Raw genomic sequence first — 17,717 nt, 5'->3', positions numbered from 1 at the left:
TAAGAGTTAGATCAATATTCTCCATCACAAGATAGGGCTCTTAACCATTTGTGAAAACAAAGGATCCTAAAAAAGCAGATTAATTTTACTTTGTATCAAAGTGCATGGCTGCTTTAAAATACTGTGCAAAGAACATCTGACCAACTTTTTCTAAACTAAAATAAACACAGTCCAGCCTCAAAGTGACTCATTTTTATGTGTAGGAATATCACTGAATTTATCATAAATAAGAAACTAATATAATGATATAACGGAACCAATAGTCTGACAGCAGGAGTTAAGCAGGAATGAACTAAATAGAAATGAGTGCAGAAGAGGGACATCGGGAAATAAAGAATGAAAAAATGAGACATGTCAGATATACACCTTTAGAATTTGTTAATTCATCCGAAAAAATATGTATTGAGCCCCACTATGTGCCAGGCACTGGGAAATGGTGAACCAAGAGTTCAGTGAGAGAAAGAGACGTTAAACAAACACACACACAATAAACCTCAAAGCACTAAGTGGGAAAGAACAGGCAGGGAACATTTTAGTTTGGGTGGGCAAACAAGGACATGTGAGGACAACTCCAAAGACCAAGATGTGGGGAGTCATTATTATCCCAAGAAGAGAGAACAGCTTCTGCCAAGGTCCTGGAGAAGAGGGGATGGCAGATCGAAAAACCTGGCCGGGGAGCAACAAGAGAACAGTACCTGATAAGGAGAGCGCCTTATTTATTTATTTTTATTCGAAGGCAGAGTTACAGAGAGAGAGAGAGAGAGAGAGAGAGAGAGCGAGCGAGCGAGCCAGAGCAAGAAAGAGAGATCTTCCATCCTCTATTCACTCCCCAAACGGCCACAATGGCCAGAGCTGAGCCAGGCTAAAGCCAGGAGCCAGAAGCTTCCTCTGAGTCTCCCACGTGTGTGTAGGAACAAGTACCTGGGCCATCCTCCACTACTCTCCCAGGTGTACCAGCAGGGAGCAGGATTGGACGTGGAGCAGCCGGGACTCGAACCAGTGCCCAAATGGGCCCACACGGGATACCTGCATCAAAGGCAGTAGCTTTACCAGCTATGCTACAACACTGGCAAGGAAGGCGTCTGTATTCCAAGGGCAATAGGAAGTATTGACATCTTCAGAATTCCAAAATTGAACCCTGGAGAGGGAATGACTATGGCAACACAGAAACCAGTTAGGAATGACCCTAACCCCTGCCACTTCAGGGACCAGGACAGGGCAAAAGCCATGGCAATAGGGAAGCCAGGCAGCAGAAGTCTTCAGTGCTGCCCACCAAGCATTCTCACGGGTCTCACAGGCACACAGGAAGGATTGCTGTGGCCACGTGACTCACTTTCATCAATGAAAACTGAGAAGCGATGCCTGTGACAGGGTCACCACACTCTGGTTCTCACACAAGGATTTGTCACATTCAAGATGGTGGCTGGTCCCAACAACCCAGGTCACAAGACAACATGGAATTGGCTCTCCAACCCACCCTCAATAGACAGACAGACAGGATGAAGGAGACTTAAATCTTTCTCTTTAAGCACCTGAGACTCAGGAGGGCTTAGCCCAAAGTGACTGACTCACGACATAACGGAACATAATGGGTGAAAAGATGCCCGAATAAAGAAAGCAAAGGGAGTCGAATGGAAGAAACAGAGAGCAGCTTGAGATTTCAAAGTCAGTACTGATGAAATGATGCACCTCAATGAAAAAAAAAAATTAAAAAAAAAAAACAGCAAAACAACAGGACAACTTGGTCTGGGACAAAAAGAGACAACTTAGGTGTCATAGGTGCTGAACTCAGGGACTGGTAGGACAATCAAATACAGGGGCAAAGCAGGATAACAGAAAAGCAGGTCTGGGCTGAGGGAGCAAATTAGAGCCGAGGTGAAGCTGTGGAAATGCAACAGGTGGTGGAGATTAAATTCTGTGAACCAAGGGTGGAGAAGAACCCCCCAAGTGTGGCAGGGACAAAGTAAGGCAGGCAAAGACAAGCAGGACAACCTTGTTGCACAGATGTGGAAGGAGAGGCACAGAGGCGGACAAAAGGAAGAGAGCAGGGTCAGCAGAAGAAACCACGCATGTGGGGATGGCGGAAGCCCACACGGCCTCCAGCATCCCAGCCATACTCCCAGGCCTTCACCTCCTACCACTTGCTAAAATCTGAGCAACTTTTTCTCAAATCACGAAAAATTGCAGGTGCTCAAACATTCAACAGAAATAAAAATAACTCATAATAACTGTCGTTGCTCTAAAAACGACATGAAATGTGCTATATGACAGAATCAGTTTATCACAGTACATTCTCAAATCATTTCTTCCATCCATTTTCTTCAAAACAACAAAAGTAACACACATGTCAACTGTAGAAATCCAGAAAGAACAGAAAATCAAGGAAACAAAATCTGAACTTTCCATAACACCATACCTGGAAATAACCACTGTTAGCATTCTGTATTCTGGGAGCGGGCACTTAGCCTGGCAGTGAGGCACACGCGTTCCATAGGAGAATTCCAGGGTTCAATTCCTGGCTCTTGCTCCTGACTTCAGCTTCCTCCTCATGCAGGCATCAGGGATGCCTCAAGTAACTGGATTCCTTCCACCACCCGGGAGACCTGGATTGCATTCCCAGCTCCCAGCAGCAGCCCCAGCCCAGTACCATGCGTTGTGGACATCTGGGGAGTAAACCAGTCAGTGGGTGCTCTCTTACTCTAAATCAGTCTCTCTCTCTCTCTCTCTCCCTCCCTCCCTCTCAAATACATTTTTTAAAGTACATTCTGTACTCTGGTTCACACTGAAGGCTAAACAGATACAAGGTTACTTCAGATACAAGGTTACTTCAGAAAGTTCATGGAAAATGCATATCATGAAAAAAAATTATGCTGGGATTCAAAAATTTTTTGCACCAAATAAGCTTATCTTTTAATTCTACTTTTCCTTTTTTTTTTTTTCTTTTCTTTTTTTGACAGGCAGAGTTAGACAGTGAGAGAGAGAGAGAGGGGGAGAAAGACAGAGAGAAAGGTCTTCCTTCCGTTGGTTCACCCCCCAAATGGCTGTCACGGCCGGCGTGCTGCGCCGATCCGAAGCCAGGAGCCAAGTGCTTCCTCCTGGTCTCTCATACAGCTGCAGGGCCCAAGGACCTGAGCCATCCTCCATTGCCTTCCTGGGCCACAGCAGAGAGCTGGACTGGAAGAGGAGCAACCAGGACAGAATCTAGTGCCCCAGCTGAGACTAGAACCCGGGGTGCTGGCGCCGCAGGCAGAGGATTAGCCTAGTGAGCCGCGGCGCCAGAAAGTCTACTTTTCCACAAACTTGTTGAAGTACCCTCATACATCGCGTAGACAGCCAGTCAACCAATGTGCAGAACAGATTTATGCTAAAGAAAAATGAGTAATGACAGGTATACTTTCAAAACATCATTCACACTGCACCTACAGTCCATACCATATAGTATTGTTTATGTCCAAATTTGTACATATTTTTCAATCACTGTGCTTCTTCGAAATAAACATACTTGATAGGATATTATGGCTGAATAGACTTTTTATTTACATCCTTCCCAGTCATTGTTTCCATACACAAACTTTTTTAAAAATACAACTGGTTTTATACTGTGTTTTTCTTTTTAACCATAACTCATCACATTTACTGAACGCTTACCATGTGTTAGTGCTCTAGGAACCTGGTAAGAATTCAATCTTCAATTGTCACAATAATTCAGTGGACAGATATTATCAGCATCCCCATTTTTCCAACAGGTAAGATGATGCCAGAAAAGCTGAGCACCCTGCCCAAGGTCACACACTGATAGTAGCAAAGGGCTTATTGAGCCCAAGCAGCCTGGTCCAAAGTCCCTGTATGTAAGCACAGGCTCCCACTACCTTCCAAAACTATAATGTAGGGGCTGGCACTGTGGCATAGCAGGTAAAGCTGCTACCTGCAGTGCCAGCATTCCATATAGACTGGTTCGAGTCCTGGCTGTTCCACTTCCGATCCAGCTCTCTGCTATGGCCTAGGAAAGCAGTAGAAGATAGCCCAAGTGCTTAGGCCCCTGCACGCACCCCTGCTCCTGGCTTCTGGCTTCAGAAGGGCACTGCTCTGGTTGTTTTGCAGCCGTTTGGGGAGTGAATCAGAGGATGGAAGACCTGTGTCTGTCTGTCTGTCTGTCTCTGCCTCTGCCTCTCTATAACTCTGCCTTTCAAATAAATAAATCTTTCAAAAAAACCTAAAATGTAAGAATTTTCTCATTATTATTCTAATAGAAAAACTTGATAGCTTGATAAATAGCCCACATTAGGGCCGGCGCCGCAGCTCACTATGCTAATCCTCCGCCTTGCAGCGCCGGCACACCAGGTTCTAGTCCCGGTTAGGGCTCTGGATTCTGTCCCGGATGCCCCTCTTCCAGGCCAGCTCTCTGCTGTGGCCAGGGAGTGCAGTGGAGGATGGCCCAAGTCCTTGGGCCCTGCACCCCATGGGAGACCAGGAGAAGCACCTGGCTCCTGCCATCAGATCAGCGCGGTGCGCCAGCCGCAGCGCACCAACCGTGGTGGCCATTGGAGGGTGAACCAACGGCAAAAGGAAGACCTTTCTCTCTGTCTCTCTCTCTCACTGTCCACTCTGCCTGTCAAAAAATAAATAAATAAATAAATAAATAAATAAAGTAAATAAATAGCCCACATTATACAACTTATTTAAATATTCTTAAAATGTGTACATGGTTTGCAGTTGATATTTCACATTTTCTGCCTTGAATAACCAGTGACTTTAGGCACTAAGCTTTATGCACATTTCAGGTCCAAAAGGCCTATAACTTTAAGCAGCCAGCCATGAAATGAGAGCAAGTTAAAGTTTCTGTTATGTATGGCCCAACTACAAAAAGCTTATCCCATCCATCATGTTCCAAAATGCCAAGTGACACAGTTCCCATAAAACGCCACAGAGATGGGCCCCTGGAGTGTGGCCCTGCAAACAAAATTCCTGCTTCACCCCATCCTTGCAAGTACCTTTTCGATATTTGCAAATCTGTCTAGCAAAAATGCCATCCTGTTTTAATAATGTTTCTTTAATTATTAGGAAGGCTGAGTGTTTTTTGTTTCCCCTGCTCTTTATTGGCTATTATACATTTCTTTAACAATCTGCCTATTAACACCCTCTCCTACTTTTCTACTGCAGTGTTGTTCTTTTTCAGATTGATTTCTTTTCTTTTCTTTCTTTCTTTTTTTTTTTTTTTTTTTTTTGGACAGGCAGAGTTAGACAGTGAGAGACAGAGAGAAAGGTCTTCCTTCCATTGGTTCACCCTCCAAATGGCCACCATGGCATGCTGCACCGATCCTAAGCCAGGAGCCAGGTGCTTCTCCTGGTCTCCCATGGGGTGCAGGGCCCAAGCACTTGGGCCATCCTCCACTGCACTCCCGGGCCACAGCAGAGAGCTGGCCTGGAAGAGGGGCAACCGGGACAGAATCCAGAGCCCTAACCGGGACTAGAACCTGGAGTGCCAGCGCCACAGACGGAGGATTAGCCAAGTGAGCCACGGCGCTGGCCTCAGATTGATTCCTAAGAACTCTTACAGATTTTTTTAAATACTATAATTGAGGTATAATTATAGATAAATAGCTAGAGGCAATTTTTTTTTTCTAAACTCATTGCTTAACCTTTAACTGCAAGGTACTTGTGATATTCAGAATAGGGGGTTCATGTTCACAAGAGGAGGCAGTAGACAGAGTGAACAGGAGGAGCTGCTGGGTATGCAGTCACAGCAGCCAGGTTCAAGGGCAGCCCTGCACACACAGCCGTGACCTTCAGGTGGCTTAACCTCACATGTGCACAACCTCAAACACATCCAGGACATCACAGGCGCTAAGTAAAGACTAACTCCTGCTACATTAATGAAGAAACCTTTCCTCTACTCACATAATACTACACATCTGTTAAATACCTACTACTGAGTGTTTTACACACATCTTCCTATTTAATCTCTATTTTGAAAAGAATTATCTAAGATAATAATGTATAATAATGCCAATTCTCAGATGAACAAACTGAGGCTTAAGTCAAGTAAATTGCTCAAAGTCCTCAGCTAGTCAGTTAACCCAAGGCTCACATCCGAATCCCAGGCCAAACTGGTTTCTTCCAGTACTTTCATGTTTAAAAATCCCTCTCCACTCTTATATGATTATTCGTCCATGTTTTATGCTGTTTCTTTTACTTATTCTATATTTAACTCTAATATTTGATTAGAATTTATTTCAGTATGTGATATAAAGTGAAGCTCCAATATGATCTTTCTCAACACCCATCAATATGATCTTTTTGAATGGTACACCCATGAGATCTGACTGCTGCTCACACGGTGCCCTACATGCTTACACATGCAAGACTGTTTCTGGGTTTCTCCTTCGACATCACAGACCCTTCTTCCCATTCCTGGTCCTCATGACACAACAGTCACATCGTTTATTCCCAGAATTACACTTACACATACAGCATATGTTCATGCACTGTCTTGAGCCTTTTTCCTAAAATATGTTTCAAAAAGTCAAGGGAAGGGGCCGGTGCAGCACTGGCATCCCATATGGGCGCCGGTTCAAGTCCCAGCTTCTCCACTTCCAATCTATCTCTCTGCTATGGCCTTGGAAAGCAGTGGAAGATGGCCCAAATGCTTGGGCCCTTGCACCCATATGGGAGACCCAGAAGAAGCTCCAGACTCCTGGCTTCGGATCAGCCCTGTCACTGCGGCCATTTGGGGTGTGAACCAGCGGATGGAAGACCTCTCTTTCTCTGTCTGCCTCTGCCTCTCTGTAACTTTGCCTTTCAAATGAATAAACAAATCTTTAAAAAAAAAAAAAAAGGCAAGGAGAAAAATAAATTTTATGATGTATTCTCAATCATTGAAACTGCAAAATTTGGCAACTGTATTTCTCAAAAGTTCTCTCCTTTCCTTCTAAAATGTTCACTTCCTTCCCTAAGATATACTGCTCCTTCTTGACCTACCTGGGCGCTCTAAACATTCACTCAATTCCTTATTCTTTTATAATTAAAAAGAAAAAAGTCTCCCTTATCTCTGCACCTACCAGGTCCACTCAATGTGTCACAACCCTTTCCCAAGGACACCAGTTCTCTGCGACCTCACCTTCCTCTCTCTTCTGAACTGCACACTGGACTTTCTCAATGGTGCCCCTTTATACTATTACCCATTTTTTTAGACAGCTGACCTTCCTTAGCTCATAAACCCTTCAGAAGCAAGGGCTTGATGACACAACATCACATTCTCTGTACCCAGAAGAGAATTCTAACTCAGAGCAGTTCATCCACCGTAAATGTGGACAAAGATTGTAAATGTGGACAAAGATTTCACAATTCCTTCCCTCCCTGTTCAAATTCAAGGCATTACTAATGTCCTCGTGTCTCCTAAGAGTCAAATGGACTAGAACACAAAGAAATTGAACCTGTTGTTGATTATCTAGTTGGAGATGAGCCTCCACCCTGCTTCCTGTATTCTGGTACATTTCTGTTTGTTAGGACTCCACCAGAGGGTGGAGACAGGCAGCGAGGTAAAGCTCAAGCCAGTTCAGTTGTCAGCTTACTAACATATCTGATTTAAAACACAGCCAAAGTGATGTTTGACCTTACCTGAGGATTTCAAACACCACCACCACTGGGTCTCACATTACTCCAGATAACATTGGAATCCTGAGTTGACTGAATAGGGTGGGTGAGGGAGGCCTGCAGCACCACTCTGGGGTATTATCATCCCCTGCCTTCTGTCCAACCTCCTCCAGTAACACAAAGGAAAATTCAGCGATGACCTGCCTTGGTGTCATGTCACTTCATATTGCTTGATCTCAAAGGGGTGTGGAACAATGTCATTGGCAAGGGCTTGACATCGAAGGAGAGTGTGAAGCTGAACATACCAAGATAAGATCAGTAAGGAAGCCAGGCAGCCAGATGACTTGTATATTAATACCCAAGTGCAAGATATCCGATAAAGCCACGCAAAGGAAGTGTCACCATATTTACAGTAATCTTTCAGAGAAAGGGTATTTTTAGGCGCTGGGTGGTATGTTCTCTTAGATCTGGGTCATTCCGATTCTGACTTTAATAGATCCCTTAGATCCAAAGTAAAATTCCTTCAGGAGCTCCAAAAGCAAGCACAATTCAACTGTGCTCAGGGAATTACTTCTAGCTTTTTCTTCTAAGTCTGCATACATTTTGAACAGGCTGCCCTCCTGACTATTCTAAGTCACAGAATGCTAATTCTGAAATTGTGAGGGTCTTCTTTCATCATCAAAAATCACAGATTATTTTTCCTACAGTTAGGAATATCCCTAGTAGTACCTCTACTGCTCATGAAAGTAGCGCAGCATCAAAGCCCGTTCGTGGGGTAAGGAGGTCTGGAAACAATCTAGTGCAGCCCCCTATTTTAAACAGCAGGAACCTTGAAGTTCAGGGAACTAGGCAACTGCCCAAGGGAACTTAAGTAACTGGCCAAGCACTGTCCAATTGCTCATTCAGTCCTCCCAACGATTCTGTAAGGTAAGGCCGATTATTATCTCCACTCTACAGATGAGAACACTGAGGCCCAACAAGATCAGATTACATACATAAAACTGAACAGTGGCCGGCGCCGTGTCTTAACAGGCTAATCCTCCACCTTGCGGTGCCGGCACACCGGGTTCTAGTCCCGGTTGGGGTGCCGGATTCTGTCCCGGTTGCCCCTCTTCCAGGCCAGCTCTCTGCTATGGCCCGGGAAGGCAGTGGAGGATGGCCCAAGTCCTTGGGCCCTGCACCCGCATGGAAGGCCAGGAAAAGAACCTGGCTCCTGGCTTCTGACCAGCACGATGTGCCGGCCGCAGCGGCCATTGGAGGGTGAACCAACGGCAAAGGAAGACCTTTCTCTCTGTCTCTCTCTCTCACTATCCACTCTGCCTGTCAAAAAAAAAAAAAAAAAACTGAACAGCTAGTACGCGGTAGAGCTGAGATTACAACTACTTTTCTAAACTACTAAACTTCCAAGATTAAAATCCAGAACACAACAGAGAGCTCTCATTATCAAGTAGTTCTAAGGCTCATTTGAAAAACTGCAAAACTTTTTACAATTCTGACTAGAAGGAAATGACTATCAAAGATTTTTTAAAATAATTTGGAAAATGTGAACCACATCAATAAGTTATTGCTAATTTTATTATCATGGGGCCGGCAATGTGATGTAGCAGCTAAAGCTGCCACCTGTGACATCAGCATCCCCTGAGGGCACCAGTTCACATCCCTGCTGCTCCACTTCAAATCCAACTCCCTGCAACTGGTCTAGGAAAAGCAGTGGAAGATGGCATAAGTGTATGGGCCCCTGCCACCCACATGGGAGACCCATAGCTCCTGGCTTCAGCTTGGCCCAGTGTTCCCCATTGTGGCTATCTGGGGAGTGAACGAGCAGATGGAAGATCTCTGTCTCTCCTTCTCTCTCTGTGACACTGAATTTCAAATAATTGCTTTTAAAAATTCCACTTTTTTAATAATACATACTAGGTATACAAGGTTTAAATAATACAAGGTCTGGGACTCACAACCTCTAGAAAAATGGGAAAAAGAAACAAGTTTAGCCAAATTTTGATAACTGCTGAATCTGGACAATGGAATATGAGGATTCATTATAATATTCTCTCTATATTTTTGTATGTTTATTTTCAAGTCTTTCAAAGTAACACAAAATCACCAATAAAAGCTCAAAACCTGAGACCACAAAACGTGTGGCTACTGAACAATGAAAACTTTATAAGCACATGTCATTTTTACATTTTAAAGTTTGCTTTTTAATGGCAATCTTTATTACACACTGAACTATTTAATTCTGTTGTTTCTGATCTCATGATTTTCCACACAATAACACTTGAAGCATGGGAAGAGCTAGTTAAACCCACACATTAATTACTTTTTCAGGTCATCTTCAGAACTGCTTTATTAGTCAGCTAATTAAGAATATTTACTGAGCATTTACTATGCTGTAGATATTGTATTAACACTGACCCAAGTTATCAAAGACACAGCAGGGTAATATTTCCATCCAACACAGATCACAGATCATGCGATCCTGAACCCCAGCTCAGTTGCTGCTCTGTCTCCTGAGAGGAGCAGGGTTACCTTCTTAGATCCTCATACAACAGAACTGTGGCAAGTGCACCTGCCGTGGCTTCCTGGCCGGCAATGGAGCGGCAAGAGCAAGCCAGCAATGGCAGGCTATCTGCCAGGAGGCGAAAAGAAGAATCTGACAGGTCATTTTTAGTGTCTATAAACTCTCCTGGATTCCTCCTTCTGCAATACAAAGCCTATGCAATTTATTTCCCATCTCCCATTCAGTCGGGTAACCTACCTGTGTTCCTGCATTTTATAATTGCGTCATCACAGGTTTCATCAGACAAGTGACCACAGACACACAAGACTAAGAGTTGAGACACCAGCCAGGCATGGCTGTTCGTGCTTCAAGGTGTCCAGAGAAAACAGAGGTGGCACGAAAGCATTGTAGGGCCACACAGTAGAAGCATGTCATACCCAGGAATGAGTGCCACTAGGTCACTATCAGTATGCCATCCGACAGGAAGGGCAGATATGCAAAACCTGCTGCACGCCAGTAATTAGCAGCATTGTGCCTGTGATGGCACTGCTGTGCTCCACCCAAATGGCTGATTAAACTAGTGCCTCCTCTTTAGTCAGGGTCTGTCAGCACTGTGGAAATCATGACACAGAAATGTGTTTTATTTACTCTACTTTTGCTTCAAATCCCCGATGAGCACAGCAGGCCCGTTAAAAGAACCGTGTTCCACATGAGAACAGAGAGGACACCACAAAGGTTGCGGGCTTTATCCTTAACACACTTACACTGGCCGACGTCAGGAAGATGCAGGAAGTTGAGGTTAGGCCAAAGCAACACAAGCTAGCTTGGGTCATGGAAGAGGGTGGCCAGGTTCTGGACTATTCCCAACGACTGCTCCACTCCTTACCACCAATGAATCCCCTGCTTATTACAGACCAAATCCGAGTTTAAGGAATCTGGAGTTGGCAGAGCTGGCAAATAAGAGAAAACTCAAACAGAGCAAAATGGATGTGGAAATCAGCGAAGCTTCCTCCCCAGTCTCCACAAACATCACTCATGCAATCCTGCCTCTGACCAGGAAGAGCATCAGTCGGCCACCAAAAGGACAGTTCAGCCCCTGTGCTAAGGGCCCAGGCACTGGGACCTAACAATCCCACACACAAGGCGCCACAGAACCCAGAGAATCACCTCCAAGGCCCAACTTGTTGCGCTGTTCAACCCAACACTACAAGTCACACACACACACACACACACCACACACACACACACACCTCTCCCCCCAGACAAGCCCCTTTCAAGAAATACAAAAGCCTGACAATGCAAGGAGCTGCTCAAAGTTTCCAGCCGCCCTGCGGAGCTCGCTCCCTCTCCCTCACCATCCTAGCCATCCCAGTGTGCTGCGTTTCCAAATATAGCAGAAGCGGCCCTGGCCGTGGAAAACTTGATGTAAAACTTCATCTTCCTCACACCCAGAGGCCTATTCTCCAAGGACGATCTGCCACGACCAGATTCCTCTTAGCTGCTCGCTTCGCTCGCTTCAAATCCCCGAACCTCATCATAGTAACTTGCGCCAAAGGCGAAATCACCAAAGGTTCCTCTATCCGGCCCCCCAAAACCTTCCCAAGAGGCGGTCAGACCTCAGGGTAAAGACATGGGGGCCGGGGCGGAGGACAGGATGCTGAACCCCTTCCCTTCTGAGGCGCGGTCCACCCACCGGTCCGCAGGGCCACCTCACTCGGAAGCCCCCACCTGCACGCCCCTGTCCCGCAGCAGGCCACAGGTGCGCAACCCCTCTAGGGCAGACGGAAAGGGAGCAGAGCTAATGGAAAGAGTGCGGAGGGTGTGCGAGGAGAAGTCCAGTCCCACCTGGCGGAAGGCAGGTAAACTGGGGGCGGGAGGCGGGGCGACAGGGCAATGTCCCAAGGAGAACGGGGAGAGCATCCCCGGACAGGAGAGGGGTCTGGGAGCTGCGATCCCTCCAGGACTTCCTCTCTCCCCAGCTCAGCTCCCACCCCGCTCCTCTCCACCCCTCCTAATCCCCCGGACTCAGCGCGGTGGGCTGCTCCGCCTCAGCCCCGCCGACCGGGCCCGCCCGGGCTACCTGCGTCCCCCGCCCGGTCTGCGTCCCCCGGCCGTCCCGCACTCACCAGCAGCACCGAGCCGCGAACCACCTCCGACACGCTCTGCCGCAGCTCCGCCGCCGTGCCCGGCTTACTCAGCGCCCGGGTGAACTTCCGAGTCTCCGCCGAGGCGGGGAGCAGCGGCGGCTGCGACATCCTCCCGCCGCCGCCGCCGCCGCCCGCTGTTCCCCGGGTCCGGCCGGGCCGCGCCGCCGCCAGGTGCGCCCCGGGCGCCCGGCCCGCTCCGCTCGCCGCTCCCGGCGCCGACGCCGCCCGCCGCAGCCCGGGCCGCGCCCTCTGCCCCGCGTCACGCCCCGAGGCGCCCCCCTCCGCGTGCGCGGCCCCCCGCGCTCCGAGCAGCGCCTGGGCTCGCCGGGGACGACCGTGCGTGCGGCGGCAACGGCGGCTGCCCCATGCCACCAGCCTCCCTACGCGGCCGCCGGGGCCGGGCCGCCTCCTCGGGGCGGGGTGTCCGGCGCGGCGCGGGGCGGGGCGGGGGCGGGCCCGGCGGACGGGGGCGGGCCCGGCGCGCGGGGGCGGAGCCGGCGCGCGGGGGGCGGGGCCGGCGCGCGGGGACCGCGGGCCGGGCAGGTCGGCGCGGCCGGCTCGCAGCGCGGGATCCCCGCGGAGCAGGTGCGGGCCGCGCACGCCGACTGGAGGGTGAGCAGGGGTGCGGCCCCCGGCCCGCGGCGGCTGGCAGGGCCGGGGCTCGGCGGTCCCGTGCGCCCCGGGGCCTCCGTCGGCAGGGAGGGCTCCGGAAACGGCCCCTCGGGAAGCGCAGCCGGGCGGACCTGGCCGGGGCGCCCCTGCCGGGATCCGCGTGCAGCGCCGCACGTGCCCGCGGCGGCGTTCTTCGGCCCAAACCCGGGGGCGCGGGCTGCCGGCGGGGACCCCGGCGTCGCCGTGGACGTGGACAAAACTTTGGAGGCTCTGGAGCCTGAGGACGAGAGCCGGCCAGGGGCTCCATACGGCCCGAGTGCCGCCCCTCGGCGGTGCCCGGGAACCCCGGGTGCCCCGGCTGACCCAGTCAGGTCCCATGAGGGACTTGTCCTATCGCCGCCTTTCCAGCGGCCCCAGAGCCCTTAACGCCCTTTCCCCCTTTTCTTTTTTTTCTTTCTTTTTTTTTTTTTAAATCTTTATTTTTCCGAGGAAACCCGGCGCAGCCTAAGCCTGACAGGGCCGCGGGGAGGGCGCGCGCGGCGCATGCTCCGTGGTGCGGATTTGGGCGGGATCCTGGGGCGGAGAGCCCGTGTTAGGGACGACTCTGCTGATTGGCCAGGTTGCTGGGGCCACGCCCATTGCCTGTGGATGGGCAGCGCCTTACCTGCCAGGTCGGCTTCCGCTGACCCCGCTGGCCTGGAAAACGGGGTCCTCAAGGGAGCCCGCTCTGGCCCAGGTACCCTGAGGCCCCCTAGCCGCTGTCACCGCGGTGGAGGAGCCAGCCCGCTGTGTCCCCCCACGCTGGAAAGCCCAACACTGGCTTAACACGTAATCTTAAAGTGATAGGGAGAATGGCAGTCTCGTGTAGAAAGCGAAACAGCACTGTTCTGGACTTAATGGGCAGGTGTGGCACATAGGCTGGAGGTGAGGCATGCAGTCAGCACTCAATAAGTGCTTGCTGGGTTGGATTGTTTCCCTAGTGAGTAGGGATCACAGGATGTAGCACTGACTAGCCTGAGGGGTTGGACGATAAACAAAACAAGGAATGTGTGATCATAAAAGCAATTAGCCACTAACCCATTTCCTCTTCTGTGAGAGGATGACCTGGACATTCCCGGGCTGAAGTAGACCTGGGTCAGGCGAAGAGCAGGTGGGGAGTGCAGCAGGGGCGGGCCAGCTTTTCCCTGCTGCTGTGCTGGGGCACCATGCTCAGCGCACATTGGCCTCTGAGCCACACGGCGAAGACAGCTCTGTTCTGTTCAGAACTATTATATACTAACCTGGGAGTCATAAATGAAGGTATTTGGACTTCTGACTGCCTAAGAAGTCCAAGACAACACAGTTTTTCCTCAGCTGTGTTTCCTTGGCTCTCTAACAATATCTGCTTCCACAGAGGGCAGAAAGAGTATACTTTTTTTTTTTTTTAATTAAAAACAACAAATGCATCCTACATTGTGGGCTTTTGCTTTCTTTATTCTTTCCTTCCCCTTTTTTAAAAGAGCTATGGGCCATCCTCCACTGCACTCCCAGGCCCTGCACCTGCATGGGAAACCAGGAGGAAGCACCTGGCTCCTGGCTTCGGATTGGCACTACGCGCCAGCCACAGCGGCCATTTGGGGGGTGAACCAATGGAAAAAGGAAGACCTTTCTCTCTAACTCTGTCCAAAAAAAAAAAGAGCTATGGGATTGAATAACACACACACACACACGACTACTTTAAAAAGTTCATGAAAAATTGAAACACAATTTCTGTGAGACAACTTTTGAAAGCTGTACATGTTAAAAAAATGCACATTTTTCTACAAACATTTTGCAGGTTCCTCACATGCACAGATTTCATCCATTCACTCCTAAATTCTATACTTGCTTTCTGATTCGCTGTGTTCTAGAACTGACACTTTTTCACACAGGAAGCAGGCGACAAGGCCTAATGTGCTAAGAGTAGTCATCAACAATGTCTAATCAAGTGCAAGTGCAGACAGGCAGAGAGGGAACCACAGAACTGGAAGACAGAGTTACCAAGCACCCTGGAGCACAGCCTCTTCTTCCTGGTGAAGAAGTGAAGTGTGGTAACATATGGGATAGTCCTCATGTTTAAACTTGAGCAGAAACTTGGTCTCTTCTCTTTTGGGTTCAAAGCCTCTTCCCAGCCCTCAATAAAATGACATATTGAAATCTTAACCCCAGCATCTGTGAATGTCGCTTTATTTGGAAATAGGTCTTTGCAGATGCAATCAAGTTAAAATAAGACCATACTGAATTAGGTGGGCCCATCCACTATAAATCGTGTCCTTAAAAGAACTGGAGATAGAAACACAGGGAGAACACCACGTGACAACAGACTGGGGTGATGTATCTACAAACCCAGGAACGCCAAGGATTTCCAGGAATGACTAGAAGCTGGAAGAGGAAAGGAAAGATCTTCTAAAGACTTCAGGGGGTGTGGCCCTGCCAACACTGATTTCATGCTTCTGGCCTCCAGAAGCCTGAGAGAAAAAACTCTTATGGTTCTAAGTCACACAGTTTGTGGTACTTTTCTTACAGCATCCCTAAACAACCAATACACTTAACAAATGCCTTTTTTTTTTTTATTTCCCCAGAATGGGTCCAGAATGGTGCAAGTGCTTTGGGCATCAACTCTTACCTGGAGAGAGAAACTCACACATTTCCAGGAGGAGCATCGACCCAGGCAAGGGCCCACCTGGGATGGGGCTGGCATCAAGGTAAATCACATGGATGATGCTGAAAGTGTAGCAAAAGGTAAATCCATCTTTGGTCTTCTAAAACTATAGCAAAACCATGTTACTCTGTTGAGAATGACCTAGTAGGTAGTAGTAACAAAATGTAATTGCCGCCAGTTTTGAATCTTTGCACGTAATTGAGTGTAAAGGTTCAAATATTTATACTTGAAACATTATCTATGTTTTAATGTTAAAGTCTAACTACATTGTTTTCTTGTTAATTTTACTAAAGGATTTGTGCCTTAATGACACATAATTAGTTTAAAATATTTTCCAGATCTATCTTGAAAGAGCATATCTGTTTTTAGCAAAAATTACTAGTAACCTCTAAAGAGTAGTTACTCCTAAAGATTGTAGCATACAGAGAAATGTCACTATTTTATCTTTGCATTGGTTGAATTAAAAAACAAAAGTAATTGAGGCCAGCTAGCATTGTGGCATAATGGAATAAGCCACTGCCTACAATACCAGCACCCCATATGCGCACCAAATCAAGTCCTGGCTGCTCCGCTTCCTATCTAGCTGCCTGCTAATGTGCTTGGGAAGGCAACAGAAGATGGCCCAGCTTCTGTGCCTGTGGGAGACTTGGATGAAGCTCCTGGCTCCTGGCTTCAGCCTGGCCCAGCCCTGGTTGCTATGGTCACTTTGGGAGTGAACCAATGGATGGAAGATCTCTATCTCTCCCTCTCCCTCTCTCTCTCTCTCTCTCTCTCTCTCTCTGTAACTCTGCCTTTCAAATAAATAAAATTAATAAATAAATAAATATCCACTGCCTTTGTACTTAATAATTGAGAGTTTATGAGAAGACAGCCTCAGCTGCCACCTCTGTCAAAGTCCATCTCAGCTGCAGAAAGCGCCTTCCTGGGGAGCACATGCTTTCCAGGGAAGCTAAAATTAGGGGAATGAATGAAGTAGGAGCAGCAAGACTCAGCACTGCACGCTGCTGCGGGAAAAGACTGATCGTTCATACTGATTCCAAAACTCTTACTAGGTTGGCATCTTTTGCCTCTGTCCACACCTGGATCTTCCCTCTCTCTTCATTGGTCTTGATCCCTAGTAAGCATCACCTCCAACTTTCACACATGCTTCCGCTTATGCAGAACCCAGTTTGCAACTCTCTAGGATGCAGCAAGAGAATCAGATGGAAGATAGGAAGAAAATGTTAAAAGAAATGGAGGAGGAATGAAGGAAGTCCAACATAAAATTGTAAGATGAAAGAAATAAAAAGCAATGCAAACTTAGACACATTATAGTAATGCTACAAAATAAGACAAAGAGAAGCAACCAGAATGAAAAGACAGACCACTTGCAAAGATAAATGACAACCAAAAATAACGATGACAGCTAGAAAACAGTGGGATGATACTAATGTGTTTCCATGAGACATCTGCCAACTGAGAATTTTAGGCTAAGGGAAACTGTACTTCCATGATGAAGACAAAATGCAAACTACTGAAATGGTATCAGGGAGAAGTAGAAAATAGTGACTGAATTTATCCTGTAAAACTTCTCACAAAGACATGACATGGTCTTATATATGGGAAAGTCTAAGGTATCCATTAAAAAAACCTATTGGAATTAACAAACAAGTGCGACAATATTATAAAATGTGAGATCGATATACAAAAATCTGTTTTTATATATTAGCAAAGAACAATTCCAAAATGAAATTAGGGAAACAGGTCTATTTATAATAGCATCAAAAAGAAGAAAATGTTTAGGACTAAACTTAAGAAAATAAATTCAAGACTAGTACATGGAAAACTGCAAAGCACGATTGAAAGAAAGAAACTAAGATCTAAAATGGATCAATGACCCAAATATACAAACTAAAGCTATGAGTTACTTGGAAACAGGCATACATCTTTATGACCTCAAATTCGGCAATAGTTTCCTAGATATGACCCCAAAAGCTGAAAAAAACAAAGAAAATAGGCAGATTGTGATTCATTTAGACTTAAAAAGTTCTGGGGCCAACACTCTGGTGTAGTAAGTAAAGCTGCCACCCACAACACTAGCATCCTGTATTGGCACCGGTTTGAATCCTGGCTGTTCTTCCAATCCAGCTCCCAGCTAATGGGCCTGGGAAAGCAGTAGGAGATGACCCAAGTTCCTAGGTCCCTA

General features: G+C 47.5%; 3 protein-coding genes across 6 annotated transcripts in view; 1 reads left to right on the top strand and 2 right to left on the bottom strand.

The window, feature by feature from the left end:
- Window positions 1–12,348, bottom strand: part of DOCK9 (dedicator of cytokinesis 9) — a 325,663-nt gene extending 313,315 nt beyond the window's left edge. For all 3 annotated transcript variants that reach the window (XM_062193991.1, XM_062193993.1, XM_062193997.1), the window contains exon 1: window positions 12,220–12,348. In XM_062193991.1, coding sequence (XP_062049975.1) covers window positions 12,220–12,348 — 129 coding nt within the window. The remainder of the gene's footprint in view (window positions 1–12,219) is intronic.
- Window positions 12,349–12,499: 151 nt separating this feature from the next.
- LOC133762036 (basic proline-rich protein-like) lies at window positions 12,500–13,159 on the bottom strand. The gene has a single exon (XM_062195154.1). The coding sequence runs from the start codon at window positions 13,157–13,159 to the stop codon at window positions 12,500–12,502; it is 660 nt and encodes a 219-aa protein (XP_062051138.1).
- The window catches only part of UBAC2 (UBA domain containing 2), a 273,943-nt gene continuing 268,985 nt past the window's right edge, over window positions 12,760–17,717 (top strand). Inside the window, exons 1-2 of one of the 2 annotated variants that reach the window (XM_062193990.1) lie at window positions 12,760–12,825; window positions 15,453–15,612. The gene's annotated coding sequence lies outside the window, so the exon portion shown is untranslated. Of the gene's footprint in view, window positions 12,853–15,452; window positions 15,613–17,717 lie in introns of both variants that reach the window. The other variant, XM_062193989.1, reaches the window with a different exon arrangement.

This window comes from Lepus europaeus, chromosome 6 (assembly GCF_033115175.1).
Source record: "Lepus europaeus isolate LE1 chromosome 6, mLepTim1.pri, whole genome shotgun sequence".
NCBI classification, from domain to species: Eukaryota; Metazoa; Chordata; class Mammalia; order Lagomorpha; family Leporidae; genus Lepus; species Lepus europaeus.
The sequence above is the reverse complement of the archived record's forward strand: the minus strand, read 5'-3'. Positions and strand labels throughout refer to the sequence as shown.